Below are 22,895 nucleotides of genomic sequence, written 5' to 3' on the forward strand. Positions count from 1 at the left end.
CACAAAATCCTACCCTGGCAACAGTTTCACATTTATGGACGGTTACAGAGGCAGCATGTCAACGGCCTTGCCGCATATTGCAAAGCCATATGAAATTGAACGAGCACATAAGAAAGTTACTTTCAGATTACGCTGATACAATGGCTCCCTACTTAGCACTCATATACAACCCCTCGCTCACCGATAGATCTGTACCTACAGATTGGAAAATTGCGCATGTTGCACCAGTGTTTAAGAAAGGTAGTAGGAGTAATCCACCTAACTACAGACCTATATCATTGACGTCGGTTTGCAGTAGGGTTTTGGAGCATATACTGTATTCAAACATTATGAATCGCCTCGAAGGAAACTATCTATTCATACGTTCCTGTCAGATCACCGAAGTTAAGCGATGTCGGGCTGGGCTAGCACTTGGATGGGTGACCATCCGGTCTGTCGAGCGCTGTCGGCAAGCGGGGTGCACTCAACCATTGTGAGGCAAATTGAGGAGCTACTTGCTTGAGAGGTAGCGGCTCCGGTCTCGGAAGCTGGGAGAGCGATGTGCTCACCACATGCCCCTCCATATCCGCATCCAGTGACGCCTATGGGCTGCGGATGACACGGCGGCCGGTCGATACCGTTGGGCCTTCGGGAGGAGTTTAAGTTAAAAGTTAAAGCGACAGAGGCGGCATGGTTCAATATTTCTGCTGGTGATTTCCAACGACTTGTTGAGTTCATGTTACGTCGATTTGTTGTATTACGCCCGGTAAAATGAGGTCCGACACGACATTACAATATCTCCCATGACTTTTATCACCTCAGTGTACAACGTATTCTACGCAATGATTTACACTTTTCCTATATTCAACGGCATCTTTATAGATCAATCAGAATTACTGAATCCATAAGTCCAGCAAGTTGGCATGCAAAATAAGTAAAATTTTTAACGCATATGTGATAATGAATGTGTGTTTCTTTCAATGCTCACAGTTATCAGATCCTGAAGGACTCCGTTGCCTGTTGGTTTTACGTCGTCAGTTCCGTAACATAAATTAACGCGCACCGAGAACTTCGCCGCAAGCGTGACGCCTTCTAATTGATTATCCGTGTCCTGTTCGATATAACACGCCACAGGGCGGCTGGGATTTCTGTCGGAGAGTATCTGCCAACATCGGCAGATAACGAGAGTCCTTCCAAACTTGACAGAGTGGTCCACAGTTACGTCACTCACGCTGCCAGACGCACCCTGATAACCCGTTATCTGACCGGGTGCCACTTACTTATAATGAAGTTCCGGTGGCCAGCGCCACAGTGCTACAATGGCTTGGTTACCCCTCTTATGGTAGGTACTTCGGCTTTTTCTACAAATACGAACGTTTTTTATTAATTTGATTACTATGTCTCCTACACACTTTTATTTTATTTGTTGTGGAAAAGTAGTGTGAGGAATAATTTAACACATGTAGATATAATTTTGAAATATGTGTTTCATTGCGATATGTATTTCATTTTGACATGAAATTCTTTTTGGAATCGGTATTGGATGTGGGGAGACAACTATATTCATATGTGTGACGATTCCTGCCGTAGTAATTTCAAACTTAAATAATTTGACTAATAAGAAACCAAATAGCCTTTCTAAATGGAAAGGGCAAAAGCTTCTGATAGTATCAGACATGCATAGCTCCTGCTATACTCATGTTGCCCTTTTGTCACATGATACACTGTGAACTAGGGATGAAGGGCAACAGGCTGATTGCTGATTTCTAGATTTCGGAAAGCGTTTGACACGGTTCTCCACTGAAGACTGTTAACGAAGATATGAGCATACGTACTAGGTTCCCAGATATGCCAGTGGCTCGAAGACGTCGTAAGTAACAGGATCCAGTAAATTCGCCGACGGCGAGTGGTCATCGGAGACAAGCGTATCGTCAGGACGGCCCCAGGGAAGTGTGACATGACAGCTATTATTACCTTTATTCGTAAATGATCCGGTGGACAGGGTGAGCACCAACCTGCTGCTGGTTGCTGGTAATGCCGTGGTGTACGGGAAGGAGCCATCGTTGAGTGAATGTAGGAAGGCACAAGATCAATTAGACAAAATTTCTAATTGATGTGATGAATTTCAGCTTGTTCTAAATGTAAAAAAAAAAGGTGTCAGTTAATTCAAATGAGTGCTAAAAACTTCCCTTAGTGTTCTAACACAGTATTAGCAGTGTGCTACTTGACACAGCCATACCGATTAAATACCCAGGCGTAATATTGCAAAGCCATATGGAATTGAACGAGCGCGTAAGAAAGTTACTTTCAGATTACGCTGATACAATAGCTCCCTACTTAGCAATCATATACAACCGCTCGCTCACCGATAGATCTGTACCTACAGATTGGAAAATTGCGCATGTCGCACCAGTGTTTAAGAAGGGTAGTAGGAGTAATCCATCTAACTACAGACCTATATCATTGACGTCGGTTTGCAGTAGGGTTTTGGAGCATATACTGTATTCAAACATTATGAATCGCCTCGAAGGAAACTATCTATTGATACGTAATCAGCATGGTTTCAGAAAACATCGCTCTTGTGCAACGCAACTAGCTCTTTATTCGCATGAAGTAGTGGCCGCTATCGACAGGGGATCTCAAGTTGATTCCGTATTTCTATATTTCCGGAAAGCTTTTGACACCGCTCCTCACAAGCGACTTCTAATCAAGCTGCGGGCCTATGGGGTATGGTCTCAGTTCCGCGGCTGGATTCATGATTTCCTGTCGGGAAGGTCGCAGTTCGTAGTTATAGACGGCAATTCATCGAGTGAAGCTGAAGTGATATCAGGTGTTCCCCAAGGAAGCGTCCTGGGACCTCTGCTGTTCCTGATCTATATTAATGACCTGGGTGACAATCTGAGCAGTTCTCTTAGGCTGTTCGCAGATGATGCTGTAATTTACCGTCTAGGAAGGTCATCCGAAGAGCAGTATCAGTTGCAAAGCGATTTAGAAAAGATTGCTGTATGGTGTGGCAGGTGGCAGTTGACGCATAACGAAAAGTGTGAAGTGATCCACATGAGTTCCAAAAGAAATCCGTTGGAATTCGATTACTCGATAAATAGTACAATTCTCAAGGCTGTCAGTTCAACTAAGTACCTGGGTGTTAAAATTACGATCAACTTCAGTTGGAAAGACCACATAGATAATATTGTGTGGAAGGCGAGACAAAGGTTGCGTTTCATTGGCAGGACACTTAGAAGATACAACAAGTCCAATAAAGAGACAGCTTACACTACACTCGTTCGTCCTCTGTTAGAATATTGCTGCGCAGTGTGGGATCCTTACCAGGTGGGATTGACGGAGGACATCGAAAGGGTGCAAAAAATGGCAGCTCGTTTTGTATTATCACGTAATAGGGGACAGAGTGTGGCAGATATGATACGCGAATTGGGATGGAAGTCATTACAGCAAAGACGCTTTTCGTCGCGGCGAGATCTTTTTACGAAATTTCAGACACCAACTTTCTCTTCCGAATGCGAAAATTCTTTGTTGAGCTCAACCTACATAGGTAGGAATGATCATCAAAATAAAATACGAGAAATAAGAGCGCGAACAGAAAGGTTTAGGTGTTCGTTTTTCCCGCGCGCTGCTAGGGAGTGGAATGGTAGAGAGATAGTATGATTGTGGTTCGATGAACCCTCTGCCAAGCACTTAAATGTGAATTGCAGAGTAGTCATGTAGATGTAGATGTAGATGTAGATGGGGAAACCGAACGGTCGACTTCAGTTTACTGGGACAATTGCGTACTTATGTAGCATTAACAAGCCCATCCAGTCTGACCTCTAAGCATGCTGGGCTTGTTACTGCTACGCACGCACGGAATCCAGCTAATTTTGACCCTGCTGCTTACGACTCTGTTCGTTGCGTATGGTGGCGCACATGCTTGATAACTGCTCCCATATGAAGACTTCGTTGATCTTTGTCACTGCGGTTGTGTATGGTAGGTAACGCTTGGGGCCTGAAGAAGACCCCGTTTGATGTTGAAACGGATTATTGTATTCGAGTCTTGCTCTCCCCCTACAATTTTTTCCCCAACATATCCCCCCATTACCATACTGACGATTGCTTGGCGCCTCAAAATGTGGCCTATTAACCAATCTCTTCTTTTAGTAAAGTTGCGCAATAAATTTAATTGTTCGACCTACGAATCTAAGCTTCTGCTTTACTCTCTGGCACCTCACTTCTATAGCTTCTAATCTCTTCTTGTTTCAACTGCTTATTTAGCACGTTTCACTTCCGTAAATGGCTACTTTTCAAACACTTTCACAATAGACTTCCTAATATTTAATTTTAAATTCTGTGTTACAAATTCCTCCTGCCGTCAATAGTTTTCTTTTTACTGCGAATCTGCGTGTTATTTTCTCTCTACTTAAGCCGTCTTTAGTTAGCTTGATGTGTAAATAATAAAACTCATCCACAACATTTAGTTTCAACTGATTTTATTCGACTACATTTCATTATGCTCTTTTAATTTTAAGTGAAGTTAATCCTATAACATCTTTTCAAGACACTGCATATTCCTTGCAACTGCTTTTCCAATTTATTTGGCGTCTCTGATAAAAATTACAGTGTAATCAGCAGATCTTTAAGGTTTTATTTCTCCTCATTGAACTTTAATTTTCTTTCCCAGTTTTTTCTTGATGTCTTCCGTAGTGCGTTCGGTGCAGAGACTGAATAACATTGACCAAAATATAAAAAAAAATCCGGGTAAGTGCGAATAGGATTCCCGCACCGAGGGTTCCGTACAAACTTTATTATGCATATAGACAGTTCATCCATTACAGGAATAGAGAATGTCGAGGAGTTTTCACCTTTAGCGATACCGATACTGGCAAGATATCAAAAAATGTGTGACATAAATGGCCATATATCTCGGTCGTATTGATGTAGACTCTTATATTTTTTACACCACCAAAGGAACGTACACTTAAGTATGTGACAAATTTCAATACGTAACGTCTAGGGGTCTTAACAGGAGAACAACAGACAAAACAAAAATAAATGACAAAAAATACTTCTTTGCCTCTCGGTAATTACAAATTAAGAATTTTCGGCATTTTTCCTTTACTTGTACCGTCTAACCCAGCTTCCTGCCAAATTTCGTGATCATACGTCAAAGGGCAGTGCCCTGTAGGTTCAGATGAGTGAGCTAGCGAGTATCAAAACATTTGACATGAATGACCATATTCTTTGGCTGCATTGACGTACAAGCTCAAATTTTTTACATCGCCAAAGAACCATAGACCTTGGTGTGTGACGTCAGTTTCAGCTGGATAAGTCTACCCGTTTGTGAGAAAAAGAGTTCTCAACAGTCGAACAGAGGATCAGATAGCAGACAGAGAGACGGACAAGAAACTGATTATATAAGCTTTCCATTTTTACCGATTGATGTCTTTTTGATTTTTTAAATTAAGTCATTAGTCTCCTGACTGGTTTGATGCAGCCCGCCAGGAATTCCTCTCTTGTGCCAAACTTTTCATCTCAGAGTAGTAATAGCAACCTACGCCCTCAGTTATTTGGTGACTGTATGTCAATCTCTGTCTTCCTCTACAGTTTTTACCCTCTACCGCTCCCTCCAGTACCATAGAAGTATTTCCCCGATGTATTAACATTCTGTCCCTTCTTGACAGTGCTTTCCATATATTCCAGTGGAGAATTTCCTCATCCCTTACCTTACCAGTCCATCTAATTTTCAACATTCTTTTGTAGCACTACATGTCAAATGCTACGATTCTCTTCTCTTCTGGTTTACCCACACTCCGTGTTTCACTGTCATACAATGAACTGCTCCAGACGTACGTTCTAAGAAATTCCTACCTTAAATTAAGGTCTATGTTTGATACTGACAGACTTCCCTCCACCATGAATGCCCTTTTTGACAATGGTTGCTTTCATGTCCTCTTTGCTTCGTCCGTCATGGGTTATTTTGCTGCCTAGCAGAACTCCTTCATTTAGTCTGCTTCATGATAACCTGTACTACTGTCAAGTTTTTTGCTGTTCTCATTTCTGCTACTTATCAGGACATTCGTCTTTCTTTGTTTTACTCTCAGTCCACACTGACATTCGTAACTCCAAAAAGCAGTGACATAAATCTAGACGCCATGTTAGTAAAGTGTACCATTTTGGATCTTGTGGTAATGATGTTGCAACGAAATTCTTAACTCCGACTGGAATGCGTATCGCAAAAATACGTTAAAAGCTGGTAGTGGAAGAGTGTTTATAGCAATAAAAATATCATAATATCTAGTGAGATAAGTACAGATTCCGAATGCAAAATAATTTTGGCGACAAGTGTTAAAGGTGGATCAAACATGGCCAGACCGCCTGCTTCAGGAGCAATTATCTATAACATTCTAGGGGACTGTTGGAGAGTATCTCACGTAAGTTCCTCGGTCATTTTGTAGTCGTAGCAGTATTAGGTACTGTAATATTAGCCATAGAGAGAGTCTCAAGTGATTAGGGCGGTTAGTGGTGAAAGGGAATCCTATGAAATTTTTCTAAATTTATCTGAAAATTTAAATGTTAATCAGAGAATCGACTCGTGAAGGTAAAATCTTAGATCTGCTGGTTGCAAACAGACCCTAAGTTTTCGACTCAGCGTAGAATAAGGAATGAGGTATGCCGCTGCAACATCTCTGAATAGAAAGAAAGATAGGGAGATTTTTCTGCTTAGCAAGAGTGACAAGAAAAGGATTTCAGATTACCCGAACGGTCAGCAACAAAATTTCATCTCCAGCACTAACAACGTTAAGCATGAGTGGGAAAAGTTCAAGACCATTGTACAATACGCTTTAGACAGGTACATCCCGAACAAAGTTGTGGTGAATGGAAAAGACTCGCAGTGTTTAGACACCCGTGTTAACTACTGCGAAAGCAAAGAGAGGTTCACAGCAAGATTAAACGCTGTCAAAGTCTGATGGACAGACAAAAATTAACCAGAATCAGAATTAGCTTGAAAAGCGACATGCATAACGCTTCAACAAAAACGAAAACAAATTTCTGTCAACCGATTAAATAGAAAATCCTAGGAAGTTTTAGTCTTATGCTAAATCAATAAACGGATGATAGCTATCTGTCTAGATATGTCTAAATACTCTATGACCATAATGCTATTGAAATGGAGGTTGACACAGAAAAGGTCGAAATAGTAAATGTATTTTCCGAAGCTGTTTTATAGAGAAAGACCACACAGCCCTTCCGCCTTTGAGTCATCGCAATATAGACAAAATAAGCTACCGTGGAGTGGAAAAGCAATGGAAGTCGCTCAAAAGAGGAAAGCCCACTGGACCTGCCGCGATGCTAAAACGATTCTACATACAGCAGGTCTTTGGAGGAGCAAAGCGTTCCAGACGACTGGAAAATAGCACAGGCCATTCCCGTTTTCAAGAACGGTTGTTGAACGGACGCACAGAGGTACAGGCCTATAACTCTGTTGGAGATATGTTGTAGAATGTTGGCTCATTTTTTGTTTTTGTTCAAATGGTTCAAATGGCTCTGAGCACTATAGGCCTTAACATCTGAGGTCATCAGTCCCCTAGAGCTTAGAACTACTTAAACGTGACTAACCTAAGGACATCAGACACATCCTTGCCCGAGGCAGGATTCGAACCTGCGACCACAGCGGTCGCGCGGTTCCAGACTAAAGCGCCTAGAACCGCTCGGCCACTCCAGCCGGCTCAGTTTTTGTGCTCGCGTATCATTATATTTCTAGAAAACGTAAGTCTGCTCTGTAGGAATCAACATGGGTTCCAAAAACAACGATCCCGTGTAACCCAGCTCGCCTGTTTGTCCACGAGACCCAGAAGGCGGTAGACACCGGAGCCCAGGTAAGTGCTGTGTTCGTGGATTCCAGCAGACACTCGATAGAGTTCCGCACTGGCTCCTAATGACCAAAATACGAGAGAGCGGAATATCAGACCAACTGTTTGGTTGGATTCGAGAGTTTCTAGTAAACAGAACATATCATGTCATACTCAGTGGAGGGAAGTCTTTAAGAGTATAATAATTTCGGGCGTACCCCAAGGGAGCATTACAGGCCCATTACTTTTCACAACATAAATAAATATAGTAGACAATATTCGAAGTTCTGTGAGGCTTTTCGAGGATTTTTTTATTTTTTTTTTATTTTATTCATTTTTTTTACGGGGAAATAACAAAACTAGAAAATTGTATCCAAGTAGAGAAAGACCTGTAGAGGATCGACGCTTGATGAATGGAGTGCCAGTTGACTCTCAACATAAACAAATGAATCGTATTACACATAAATAGGTAGAAAGACCCGTTATGGTATGATTACAATGTTGCAGAACAATCACTGGAATGAGTTACGTGCATAAGTGGAAATGAGCGTACGGCATTGTGGCCGGCAGTCCCCCATTCATAAAATGTCTGGGAGAGAGCGTACAGTGTGGATTAGAGTGGAAAGACTAAGTGAAACTAATCGCAGGGAACGCAGATGCCGGACTAAGATTCATTGGATCCGTACCAGATAGGATTGATAGAAGAAGTAGAGAAGATACGAAGAAAAGCAGTTACAAGTTTGTTCCGTAAGCACGAAAGCGTCATGAAGATGATTAAACCAACTCCAGTGATAGATGCCAGAAGATAGGCGTTTGCATCGCCGTGTGGTTTTCTGTTGAATTCCTAGATGGTACGTTCCAAGATCAGTCAACAAATATAGTGCTCCCAGTTACGTATATCCCCCAAAAAGACTACGAAGGTAAAATTGGAGAGATTAGGGGCCACACGGAGGCTCATCGGCAATCGATCTTCCGCAAACTCTGCGCGACTGAAACTGGAAAGGGGCGCAGTGATAGTGTTACTCAAAGTACCCTCCACAGCACATCTCAAGCTGGTTTGCGGAGTCTAGATGTGGACGTTGCCTGAACGGCTTCTTGCCATTACTTGTGTTGGCTCGGAAAGCAAAAATCTGGGAACTCCTGCGTAGCTTCGGCAAAACGACGCTCATAAATGTTTTGGATAGCGGAAGGAGTATATGCAGGCGTGTGTGAATCCATCTACGGCAATCCTTATCTTCAAGACGACCACCACAAACTGACCATATTTGCCACGTGCACAAATTTGTAACATCGGCATCGCTTCATTTGTGGCAAGGCTGGTACACGACATTTTCTAGTGCAGAATCTGTAGTAAACTGCTCCACCACTAGCAAAGTGTTATTCGAGTTTCTGAGTCAACATCAACACTCAGTAAGAGGCTTTATAGTGTGTGGGTTTCAGTGACAAACGATCCGCGGGAAGAACTATTGTTGCAATCTCTCTAATTTTGCATGCATGGACTTCTCGCGAGACATATTTAGGACGAAGCAATGTATCGGATGAATCTTCTGAGAACATAAGCTCTCGCACCTTCAACAGTAAATCACACTGTGCTGTGCAGCTGCTCTATTATAGGATCTGCTACTGGATTTGGATCTGCATTCTTCTTTGAACCATCTCTATTACGCTATCAATCATATCTGGTAAGAGACCAATATTAAGAAGGTATTGGTCGAACGAGGGTTTCGTAAGCTGCCTTGCTCATAAGTTGACTATTCCTGTTGATTCTTTCAAGGAACCAGTCAGGCATCTGCCCCATCTGCGATTAGTTTTACGTTGTCGTTCCACTTAAGATCGATCTTTGCTCACACTCTTTGATATTTTATGGATCTTACTGTTTTCAGTGATTGTTCTGCAATAGTCTACTGCTACAATAACGGGTCTTTCTGCTGATTTACCTTCTGCAGGTCCTCCTGCATTTCGCTATAGTTTTCTGGAGTTTCAACGTCTCTGTATAGAATATCACCCGCGAAAAGCTTCCGAAGTTACTCACTTAAGTCATTTAGTTATACACTAGTTTAACACACGCTGGTTCGCTCGCATGGACGGTTAGCCTGCACAGACTTGTTTTTGTTTTTGGTTTTCTTTTTTTCTTTAATCGAATTTGCATGTTGTTCACAAATTGCAACATTTTATAAATTTTTCACGCTAGTTAAGGCCACAGAAGCATGGTCTTTTCCCAATTTACCTCTGACCATAAAGTGATTCTGGTAGTTGGAGTCTGAGGTTTTTGTTAATCATGCCTTTGGAGTTCTTGTGGTCATATTACCACGAAAACTTTTATCCTCTAAGACATATTTCTCTTGAAGTCAAATACCAATTTTCTTAGATTTACCTTTAAATATGTTTCATTGTAAAAAAAAAAAAGAAAAAAAACTTAGGGGTTGAATTTCCAAAAAACTGAAGCCTTTTTTTTAATTTCTAACCGAAAAGCCAACAGGAAGTTTTTAGAGATTTAATTTCAGAAATGCTTCCGTAATGAAATATTTCCGTAAAACTGTCATCCCCTATTTTACTAATTAGGAGCTGAATTCCCAAAAACAATGGAACTAGTATTTCTTTTACCTCCAATCGAGAAGTCACCAATTCTGATAAATGTAACTTGTAAAATGCGTTAGTAGTACTTTAATAACGATTTATCTTCAAGACACCGAGCGAGGTGACGCAGTGGTTAACACACTGGACTTGCGTTCGGAAGGTCGACGGTTCAAACCCACGTCCGGACGCCCTGATATAGGTTTTCCGTGATTTCCCCAAAATCGCTTCAGACAAATACCTGGATGATTCCTATAAAAGGGCACGGCTGATTTCCTTCCCTAAACCTATGGGACCGATGACCTCGCTGTTTGATCTCCTGCCACACAACAACGAACCAACCAATGAAAACAAATTTTCGAGCACTATTTCACCCCCTTAACGATAGAATTTCTAAAAATTCTGCAGGCTTAATTTTTTTATATTTGACCGAGTAACCAAATACCAATTTTCGTATTTCTGGCTTGAAAATTGCCCTTAATAGCGATATATTTTCGAAAGACTTTTCAACCCATATTTCAGCCCCCTTCCCTGTTCTCTCCTTTAAGAATGACACGGTGTGTTCCACTTGTTAGAAACTCTCCAGTCTAATCACACAGCTGGTCTGATACTCCATGGGCCCGTATTGTATACATTAAGCGGTAGTTCGGAGCTGCATGGAATGCCATCCAGGAGTCAAGGAACACGGCATGAAGCTGAGCGCGGGTGTGTATTGCTTTCTGTGTCACGTGAACGACACACTGGGCTGGATTTCACACAATCATTGCTTGAGAAATCTACGTTGATTCCTAGACAGCAGAAATTCGCACTATTACATCGCGACAAATAGCTGCCTAGCAGCAGGAATATAGTTGCCTTTTTATCAGATCCCTTATATTCCGCTAAACGATATTAAATTGCGTCTCAATTTCCAGTTCTTATCGCTGTCACTTGTGCCACAGGATTATCGCGTAAACCGCCATTAATCATCGACAATTGACGGAGCTACTGATAACAGGATAATAAATCGCCGTATCTGCTATTTATGTAGACTCTATAAGCTCCTTCATTAAAACTTTATTCAACCAATCGATCTCTCGTCTGTAAAAATGAGGCGCAGTTCTCACACACACAGCTGGTTTGCGACAGGGATGAAGTGATCAACAAATAAATGAGTCAAAAACTATTTTCTGAACATGCTTTATCTGACGCAGATTGAAAGCAGAAATTCGCGAATTATGTACAGAATATATTTTCACTCTGCAGTGGATAAATTTTCGTTCTGCAGTGGACAAATTTTCCACGCCGCAGTTGAGTTGCGCTGATTTTAAAATTCCTGGTAGACTAAAACAGTGTGCCTGACTGGTATTCGAACCTGGGACCTCGTCGGTATACTGAGCTTTCCAAACCACCCTAGCAGATTGACTACCACCAGTATCTCTGTCATACCTTCTTGTCGTAAAGTGACAATGCGCCCACGGTCTAATCTAGAAATGAGAGTAGGCGCAATTTGGCAGACGGTACAATGTATACAAACCTCGCTGTCCCGTTCACGGTTCGATACACAGCGCGCTCTGCCGAACAGCACGGCAGGTATTCCTTCATCTCCAGGTGGCTGCATAGCGATTTCTATGGTCAGCGCAGTATTGAGAGAAACGATTCTACATACAAAGAAAGAACAAAGTTATCAAATCATCACGGTGGTTCCAGAACATACTATGGAGTGCAAAATTTAAGGACAAAAGTAACTACATTTGCATCTACATCATACTCCGCAAGCCACTTAATGGCGTATGGGGAAGGGTACTTCTGCTACCACTAACTGATCATCCCCCCCCCCCCCCCCTACTCTTCTCCGCTCGCGAATGGCGGTAAGCCTCTGTAGTGGTTCGAATTTCTCGAATCTTCGCGTCGTGGTCACTACGCGAGTTGTATATGGGAAGAGGTAAAGTGTTCTCCGACTCTTCCTGCAGAGTTCAAAAATGGTTCAAATGGCTCTGAGCACTATGGGACTGAACTGCTGTGGTCAGTAGTCCCCTAGAACTTAGAACTACTTAAACCTAACTAACCTAAGGACATCACACACATCCATGCCCGAGGCAGGATTCGAACCTGCGACCGTAGCAGTCGCACGGTTCCGGACTGCGCGCCTAGAACCGCGAGACCACCGCGGCCGGCTCCTGCAGAGTGCTCTCTCGAAATTTCAATAGCAAACCTCTTCGTGATGCACCACATCTTATAACGTCTGCCAATACAGTCTGCTGAGCGTCTCTTGCCAACAAAACGATCCCTTAACGAAACGCGCCCTTCGTTTGATCTCTCTATCTTTTCTGTCAGTCGTTCCTAGTAATGATTCCATCTTGATTAACAAGAGCCTTGTAAGCCACTTCCTTCGCGGATGAGTTACATTTCCTCAAGATTCTTCCTATGAATCTGATCCAGGCATTCGCTGTTGTTTTATGTGGTCATTCCACTCTGGATAGTTAGTCCTAAATATTTTTCGGCAGATATTGTTTCCAGGTGTTTGTCATCAATAGCGCAGCTACTCAGTAGTGGACTTACTTTCCTGAGTATGCGCAGTATGTTACTTACTTATGTTCGAGGTCAACTGCCAGAGTCTGCACCAACCATCAATCTTCTGCAGGTCATTCCGAAATTCTGCACTGTCTTCTGCAGTTGATACTTTGTTATATACAACCGCGTCATCTGTGAATAGCCTTAGAGAACATCCCACACTTTCTTCTAAATCATTTATCCGTATATTATAAACAGTAACGGTCCTATCACACTTACTTGGGGTACTCCGAAAATTGCCTTTACATTTGTCGATTCTGTTCCGTTAAGAGCGATATTTCGAGTTCTATGTGCAAGTAAGTGTCGAATCCAGCCGCAGATATGGTCCGATGCTCGCAAGATCTCTGTTTGTGTAATCCGTGATTTTCTCTTAAAACACCATTATTCTTTAGCATAAAACATGTTCGATAATTCTACAACGGATTGACGTTAGCGATATAGCTCTATAATTGTTTGCATATGCCCTAACGCCCTTCTTGAAAACTGGAATGACCTACGCTTTTTTCTAGTCGTCACGTACCCTTCGTTGCTCCAGCTTTCTGCGATCAGCTACTGCTAGGAGGGTAGCAAGTTCTTTCGCTTGATGTATCACTCCAAACTAAATAGCTCGATGAAACTTGGAACACACAAATAACCGCTATAGCGTAGTACAGAAGGTAACTAAAAGAAATGCGCAATGAACCGAACAGGAATGACACTCTTATTCAAATACAGTGTTACGTATTACTATCTTTACGAAGTTTCTCATCCAGTCATATACGTTATCTCGCATTTCTAGCTGCTTCTCTCTCACAAATAATGATAAAAATTCAGAAATTCAGGGTCGACACCAGCCCAAGCCCTTCCTAACCATTTAAAAAAAAAACAGAGCTGGAAAATTATTAGTTTAATTACTTTAACAATTCAATTACAAGTATGCAAATTTCTTTAAGTTGCCTGATAAATAGCACTCCATGTCGTGCATGACGCAACTTGATTAATTCAGGATTGGAAATCGGAGTAAGTGGGTAAGATCAACACCACAGAATTTATCTTTCACATAGATTATTTATTGTACCTAAGTATTTTGTTGCACATCCTAGCTACACACAACTGGTGCCTGACTAGAAATATTTAAGTAAGAATTACGTGAGAATGTAACAGAGCACAATTTAAGTACAGCAAGAACAAACACAGAAAACGGGGGTGGGAGACAATGATGCTATCATCTCCTTTGCATTCATACCACAAAAATATCTCAGTGAGATTCGCATTACATTTCTACGTATGCACTATTCTGGACAGAGGTTTAACAAATGCACGAGGTTGTGAGATAATTATTCAACGTAATAACTGCGTCTGCTGCTTGCAAACGGCCGAACTAGAGCACGTGGTGCATTCAGATTCAAACTTTTGTGCTACTTTGTAAAAAGCGCACGAAAGAACAGATATTCTTGCAGAAATTATAGCTCATTAAACAAGCAAACTGTTAAAATAAAGCCTATTGCTTTGCCGTGGTGGACCAAAAGGGTCATTTATTACCAAACACGTGGCACAAAATCAACACACAAAGACAAAAGCAACTTCTCTAAAATATAAGATTAAATATCTTTTCCTAATCAGATTTACCGTTTGAAATTCTACTTCATCGTTGTTCAAAATGAACTAAGTAACTTCCACACGTTTAACTCAAACACCCAAAAATCGCCTATTTAAAGCAATATATTTATGGCACATTCGGAAAAATAACTCGCTTTACACGCTTCAGTTAAGCTGAAGTTCTTAAGTATTTCAACAGTTAAACATAACGAAGTCCTAACTCAACCTGCTTCCTATCACCTGAAACCCCCCTTAAGTGCTGCGATCCATACTTACCAAGCGTTCACCGGAGAGTGCCGCTTTCTCTTTCGAGATTACCTAGCTCTCCGTGCAGCGGAAGCTACCAGAGGGGTAGCCCTCCGTCACTAACATCTACATCTACATCACTACTCTGCAATTCACATTCAAGTGCTTGGCAGAGGGTTCATCGAACCAAAATCATACTATCTCTCTACTATTCCACTCCCGAACAGCGAGCGGGAAAAACAAACACCTAAACCTTTCTGTTCGAGCTCTGATTTCTCTTATTTTATTTTGATGATCATTCCTACCTATGTAGGTTGGGCTCAACAAAATATTTTCGCATTCGCAAGAGAAATTTGGTGACTGAAATTTCGTAAAAAGGTGTCGCCGCGACCAAAAACGTCTTTGCTGTAATGACTTCCATCCCAACTCGTGTATCATATCTGCCACACTCTCTCGCCTATAACGTGATAATACAAAACGAGCTGCCCTTTTTTGCACCCTTTCGATGTCCTCCGTCAATCCCACCTGGTAAGGATCCCACACCGCGCAGCAATATTCTAACAGAGGACGAACGAGTGTAGAGTAAGCTGTCTCTTTAGTGGACTTGTTGCATCTTCTAAGTGTCCTGCCAATGATACGCAAACTTTGGCTCGCCTTCCCGACAATATTATCTATGTGGTCCTTCCAGCTGAAGTTGTTCGTAATTTTTACACCCAGGTACTTAGTTGAATTGACAGCCTTGAGAATTTTACTATTTATCGAGTAATCGAATTCCAACGGATTTCTTTTGGAGCTCATGTGGATCATCTCACACTTTTCGTTATATAGCGTCAACTGCCACCTGCCACACCATACAGCAATCTTTTCTAAATCACTTTGCAACTGATAGTGGTCTTCGGATGACCTTACTAGACGGTAAATTACAGCATCATCTGCGAACAATCTAAGAGAACCTCACACACAAAAACAGCCTTCGACACAGCCTTCGACTAAGATGGATAAACCTCTGTGTTCAGGTATTGGAAACTTAAGTTGGTCATCCTGTGCTCTGCTTCGAAAGAGAAGAAACATCGTCTGCTCCCAGCAGACGATGATCAACTGACCGTTTGCCACAAAACGAACCCGAAACCCCACATTAAAAGACACATGTAACATTCAATAGGCCTTATTTGAGTGCTCAGTTTTTTTGGAAGAGTTCATGAATTGAGCTAAAATCAGGTAGTAAAGTGAATACGTTGTACCGAATTCGACAAGCGTCTTATGAAACGACTTTACAGAGACGTTTCAACAGTAATTGTACTGAAGTTACCGCGATTGATGATGGACTTCTGGATATTTCAAAAGGTCGCAAATGGTTCTTAATATTGTGTACAATCACCACGGCGTCAATGAACGCTCTGAAACACATGTTCGCGACAAGATCGCTGAAGAGTTTTGTGGTAGGGCATTCGACTCAACAACCAGCGTGGTTGGTCACTACTGCCATGTGGACATGCTGCCCAACCCATCACACGCCTTCGGTGGGATGTAAGCCGGAGGAACGGGCTGGTCAGCCCATGAGCCGAATATCCACTCGCCCCAAGATTTCTTCCACTGCGCTGTTAGATGTGGTCGCGTATTGGCACCCATAAAATGAAGTCAGGGCTGAATGCTCCCCTGAAAAGACCCACATGCTGTGGGAGGACAGTGTCACCATAACGCTGATCGGTGAGTGTACCATTTTCAAAGATTTGGAGCTCAGTGCGCCCATGCAACTACACTCCTGGAAATGGAAAAAAGAACACATTGACACCGGTGTGTCAGACCCACCATACTTGCTCCGGACACTTCGAGAGGGCTGTACAAGCAATGATCACACACACGGCACAGCGGACACATCAGGAACCGCGGTGTTGGCCGTCGAATGGCGCTAGCTGCGCAGCATTTGTGCACCGCCGCCGTCAGTGTCAGCCAGTTTGCCGTGGCATACGGAGCTCCATCGCAGTCTTCAACACTGGTAGCGTGCCGCGACAGCGTGGACGTGAACCGTATGTGCAGTTGACGGACTTTGAGCGAGGGCGTATAGTGGGCCTGCGGGAGGCCGGGTGGACGTACCGCCGAATTGCTCTACACGTGGGGCGTGAGGTCTCCACAGTACATCGATGTTGTCGCCAGTGGTCGGCGGAAAGTGCACGTGCCCGTCGACCTGGGACCGGACCGCAGCGACGCACGGATGCACGCCAAGACCGTAAGATGCTACGCAGTGCCGTAGGGGACCGCACCGCCACTTCCCAGCAAATTAGGGACACTGTTGCTCCTTGGGTATCGGCGAGGACCATTCGCAACCGTCTCCATGAAGCTGGGCTACGGTCCCGCACACCGTTAGGCCGTCTTACGCTCACGCCCCAACATCGTGCAGCCCGCCTCCAGTGGTGTCGCGACAGGCGTGAATGGAGGGACGAATGGAGACGTGTCGTCTTCAGCGATGAGAGTCGCTTCTGCCTTGGTGCCAATGATGGTCGTATGCGTGTTTGGCGCCGTGCAGGTGAGCGCCACAATCAGGACTGCATACGACCGAGGCACACAGGGCCAACACCCGGCATCATGGTGTGGGGAGCGATCTCCTACACTGGCCGTACACCTCTGGTGATCGTCGAGGGGACGCTGAATAGTGCACGGTACATCCAAACCGTCATCGAACCCATCGTTCTACCATTCCTAGACCGGCAAGGGAACTTGCTGTTCCAACAGGACAATGCACGTCCGCATGTATCCCGTGCCACCCAACGTGCTCTAGAAGGTGTAAGTCAACTTCCCTGGCCAGCAAGATCTCCGGATCTTTCCCCCATTGAGCATGTTTGGGACTGGATGAAGCGTCGCCTCACGCGGTCTGCACGTCCAGCACGAACGCTGGTCCAACTGAGGCGCCAGGTGGAAATGGCATGGCAAGCCGTTCCACAGGACTACATCCAGCATCTCTACGATCGTCTCCATGGGAGAATAGCAGCCTGCATTGCTGCGAAAGGTGGATATACACTGTACTAGTGCCGACATTGTGCATGCTCTGTTGCCTGTGTCTATGTGCCTGTGGTTCTGTCAGTGTGATCATGTGATGTATCTGACCCCAGGAATGTGTCAATAAAGTTTCCCCTTCCTGGGACAATGAATTCACGGTGTTCTTATTTCAATTTCCAGGAGTGTATATGCTTTTCCACAGTACGGCACCTGGGTAGCTAAAATGTTCGTATTCGACAATGCAGGACGTACCGTCATACGGAGAAAGATCGGAATTCATGTGGTGGTCCAAGTGTTCCAGTGCGTGTGGGGATGAGGGGCTGGGCTAATGTTGCATGGGCGTGCTGACACTTACCGGACAGCGCAGTGTGACACTGTGCTAACTGCGCATGTGCGTCCTCTCGGGCTGTATTCGGCTCCACATCTACATCTACGTGATTACTCTGCTTTTCGCGAGTCCCGGTAGAGGGTTCAACGAACCATCCTCAAGCTGTCTCACAACCGTTCCACTCTCTAACGGCGCGCGGGAAAAATGAGCCGTGATTTCTCTTATTTTATCCTGATGATCATTTCTCCCTATGTAGGTGGATGCCAAGAGAATGTTTTCGCAATCGGAGGAGAATGTTGCTGACTGAAATTTTATGAGAAGATCCCCTTTGTGATTACGTAGGCTTTTCCGGCGCAGTAATTCATAATATCCTTCTCGGGTGTGTAGCCGAATCATAACGTCATCTTCAGACAATATTTCGGCGGTCCAACTGGCCGCCATCTTCAGGTGAGAGTGCTCGTACACGATCTCGCCAGACTGACTTCTCAGCTTTTTATATATATATATATATAAGAGGTGGAGCCCCTCCACGCCCACACCGGCATGATGGCCAACTCAATAGGTCTACTGCCACCTCTGCATAAGGGTTAGTTTTCACTAATGTGAGGTGTCGCTCTCCTGCGATGGTTGCGTACGTCTGGTTAAGGTTAACCATTAATATGCGCTCATCTGGAGTTAGTTTGGGTCGAAGTCGAACGAAGGGTAGCGGTTTGAAGGGCAGAGGAAAAAATATGCCAAGGCAAGAGCCAAAGGAAAAAAAACCTCAGCGATAGTTAGGTCGGGTGGTAAGAGCAGTGGCGGATGTCTTGCTGCCTGCGATAGGTCATGCAAGGGTGGGCTTTGTTAGTAGTGGGTATCATGCAACACCTTTGACGTTGTGCGGTTGTGTTGCTTGGAGGCTGGCGCTGGGTGCCAGGGTAGGGCTCTCGTTCAGCGTCAGCAACCCGCGACAATTATGTTTGTTATCGTTTTTGTGTCCGATAGGTCATATATCGGATGCACACTATAGGGTGATGTTGGCGGTTTGTTTGTGCGTCAGTGGGCGAGCTCGTCGGTGTCCCTGCTGTGGCCTGTTGGTCGGCTCTAATAGCAGCTGACAAGTACCGGTCAGTGTTGCTGATATGCAGGGGCTTGCCGACGTTTGTCGCTTGATAGCGTATGTTAGTTTACCATAGGTGGCTATGCCCTAGCTAGTGGTGTCTTTGGCCGCTTGTGCTTCTACCTATGGTTGTGATGACTTCTCAGCGCAAGCAGCGGCCCTTATATATGCCGCAGAAGGACCACGAGTGCACGAGATGGTGCCGTGACTGCCCTCTAGAGCAAGTAAACATACTGCGCCTGCGCCGCCAGTGGTGGAAACAGGCGAAATCGAGATATTGCTATCAAAAATTAAAAATTATTCCGACGATCGAAACACAGACGGTTGTTTTTTAATGTCTGATAACACCAGGTTCCAATTCTTACTTAAAAGGTAACCGTTGTCTCTATTAATAATATCAAGCAAACGAGTCTATGGAGACTTTTAAAACACAGACCCAATAGCAAGATGCAGGGGGATCATTTGTGTCTCGTCATACAGAATTCTATGTCCCTCGGTGAGACAGTGTTCCGCCACTGCAGACTTCTCAGGTTGAAGCAGCCTTGTGCGCCGCTGGTGCTCAACGCATCGGTCCTGAATGGTCCGGATTGTCTGACCAATACAGGTCTTCCCACAGTGGCAAGGGATCATGTACACACCGGGCTTCCTCAAACACAAGTCATCCTTAACCGAGCAAAGAAGCTCTCAGATCTTGGCTGGCGGACGAAAAATAATTTTAATATGTTATATTTTTAGAATTCTTCCTATCTTCGAGGAAATGTTCCCAGCAAAAGGTAGAAAAGTCACCGATTTGCAGGTATCGTCTGGTGGTTCAGGCGAAGGTCCAAACTGGAAAGCACGATGGACCTGTTTATCTGTATAGCCATTCTGCTTGAACACACCCTTGAGATGGTCCAATTCTTGTGTCAAGCTTTGTCCGTCTGAAATGGCATAAGCTCTTCGCAGGACCCCAGTACGCTGGAACGATGGATGACAGCTAGAAGCATGCAGGTAACGGTCCGTGTGCGTAGGCTTTCGATAAACTCTGTGTCCCAGTATCCCATCATCCTTTCTGTACACCAGAACATCCAGAAACGGAAGCTTTCCATCATTTTCCACCTCCATGGTCGGAATAATTTTAATTTATCATAGCGATATCTCGATTTCGTCTGTTTGCACCACTGGCGGCGCGGTATGTTTACTTTCGCTAGAGGGCAGTTACGGCATCTCCTCGCGCACGCGTTGTGGGCCTTCTGCGGCCTATATAGGGGCCGCCGCTTGCGCTGAGAAGTCAGTTCCGGCGTGATCGTGTACCAGCACTGTCACCTGCAGATGGTGGCCAGTTGGATGGCCGAAATATTGTGTCAAGATGACGTTATGATCCGGCTGCACACCCGAGAAGAATATTATCAAAAACGGCTTTGTTTTAATGATTGCCCCTCCAATTCAAGTATCATGTCTGTGGGACTATGTCTCCTATTTTGCGATAATGCAAAACGATCTGCTCTTCTTTGAACATTTTCGATGTCGTGCATCACTCCCAGCTGACGCGGATCCCACACCGCACAGCAATACTCCCGAATAGGGCGGACATGCGTGGTGTAAGCAGTTTCTTTAGTAGACCTGTTGCACCTTCTAAGCGCTCTGCCAATGAATAGCAGTCTTTGGTTTGCTCTAGCCACAACAGTCTCTACGAGAGCGTTGCAATTTTGATTATTTGTTTTTACAGTTGACAATGTGCGATCGCATCGGACAGCGAAGGTGGAGGGGCTCTTGGAACGAGAGGATATTCGGCGAACACATTTGAGATGTGTAGCGGAGACGTATTGTAGCATACGACCACGTGTACCATTGGACATACACCATTTGTCAATCGCGCCGGTGGAGCTACCACAACAACTCTCTAGCCGCCTTGTGGCCAGCATCGGAGCACGTTTCAGAACATTGCCGTCCATGATTACCATAATCCCTATTAAGAACCATGTCCCGCTGTTTCCCAAGGGATCCATAATCACTCGTGGTGACTACTTTTGTAACTGGGTGTCAGACTACTTTGTCCATGACTGTGGATTCTTTGATTGCCCTGGGAGAAGGCTCATCAAACTAGAACACAGTAAATATTACTTCCCTTTATTACTTCCATGAATAAAATATTTACATAAATTTAACAAACCTATTTCCCACGGGAGCACCAGATAATTTATAACTGCCAATGACTAGCAAAGCATCACATGATGCACTAACATACTATTCTCTTGAGGTACAGTATTCAACATTATCAACACTACTTGTTTGTCTGAAACTTTAACTACTCATTGATCCTAGACGATGATACTGACTGCTGTGGGTGTGGTCTCTAACTGTGCTGAGCTCTTGCATGCTCGACACTATATTGACCACAGTGTGAGGGCGCTGCTGTTTGCTGAGAGGAAGATGTAGTTTTCTGGAGAACCCCGACCTCACTAACGTCTTTGGTATCGATTAACGTTGCCAAATTTCAATGTGTCACTGTGATCTCTGGACGACGTCACAATTACAGTGTAATTATTGTCTTTGAGTAAAAGGTCATCTCTGTGCGTCCCATTATGTATTTCTCTAGTTAACCTTTTGTACTATTTTGAAGCAGTTCTTTCTGCGCATGGTTCAAGATTCATCAAGCTATGTTACATGCCGATGACACATCATGCGAAAGTTACTTTCATTCTTAAGCTTTGCACACCAGTGTATCGCTTTTCACTCATTGGCGAATCATATATGGAAGCAAGTAGTGAGCTTTCCTGAAGAAAATCACTACAACTAAAAGACGATATTACGCAGTCGTAGAGACACCACAGTAATCAGTATAATCTAATTTTCTGAAGAACACAGTGCAAATTAAAATTTTTATTATACACTCCTGGAAACTGAAATAAGAACACCGTGAATTCATTGTCCCAGGAAGGGGAAACTTTATTGACACATTCCTGGGGTCAGATACATCACATGATCACACTGACAGAACCACAGGCACATAGACACAAGCAACAGAGCATGCACAATGTCGGCACTAGTACAGTGTATATCCACCTTTCGCAGCAATGCAGGCTGCTATTCTCCCATGGAGACTATCGTAGAGATGCTGGATGTAGTCCTGTGGAACGGCTTGCCATGCCATTTCCACCTGGCGCCTCAGTTGGACCAGCGTTCGTGCTGGACGTGCAGACCGCGTGAGACGACGCTTCATCCAGTCCCAAACATGCTCAATGGGGGACAGATCCGGAGATCTTGCTGGCCAGGGTAGTTGACTTACACGTTCTAGAGCACGTTGGGTGGCACGGGATACATGCGGACGTGCATTGTCATGTTGGAACAGCAAGTTCCCTTGCCGAGAACGATGGGTTCGATGACGGTTTGGATGTACCGTGCACTATTCAGTGTCCCCTCGACGATCACCAGAGGTGTACGGCCAGTGTAGGAGATCGCTCCCCACACCATGATGCCGGGTGTTGGCCCTGTGTGCCTCGGTCGTATGCAGTCCTGGTTGTGGCGCTCAGCTGCACGGCGCCAAACACGCATACGACCATCATTGGCACCAAGGCAGAAGCGACTCTCATCTCTGAAGACGACACGTCTCCATTCGTCTCTCTATTCACGCCTGTCGGGACACCACTGGAGGCGGGCTGCACGATGTTGGGGCGTGAGCGGAAGACGGCCTAAGGGTGTGCGGGACCGTAGCCCAGCTTCA

The 22,895-nt window shown here is 44.3% G+C and overlaps 1 protein-coding gene across 1 annotated transcript in view; it reads left to right on the forward strand.

Moving 5' to 3' along the window:
• The first annotated feature begins 1,278 nt into the window (after positions 1–1,278).
• LOC126273019 (aminopeptidase N-like) overlaps positions 1,279–22,895 on the forward strand; it is a 161,133-nt gene continuing 139,516 nt past the window's right edge. The window contains exon 1 of the mRNA XM_049976391.1: positions 1,279–1,321. Within this exon, the coding sequence (XP_049832348.1) occupies positions 1,299–1,321 (23 nt within the window). The 5' untranslated portion in view covers positions 1,279–1,298. The remainder of the gene's footprint in view (positions 1,322–22,895) is intronic.

Source organism: Schistocerca gregaria, chromosome 5 (assembly GCF_023897955.1).
Source record: "Schistocerca gregaria isolate iqSchGreg1 chromosome 5, iqSchGreg1.2, whole genome shotgun sequence".
Classification (NCBI taxonomy): Eukaryota; Metazoa; Arthropoda; class Insecta; order Orthoptera; family Acrididae; genus Schistocerca; species Schistocerca gregaria.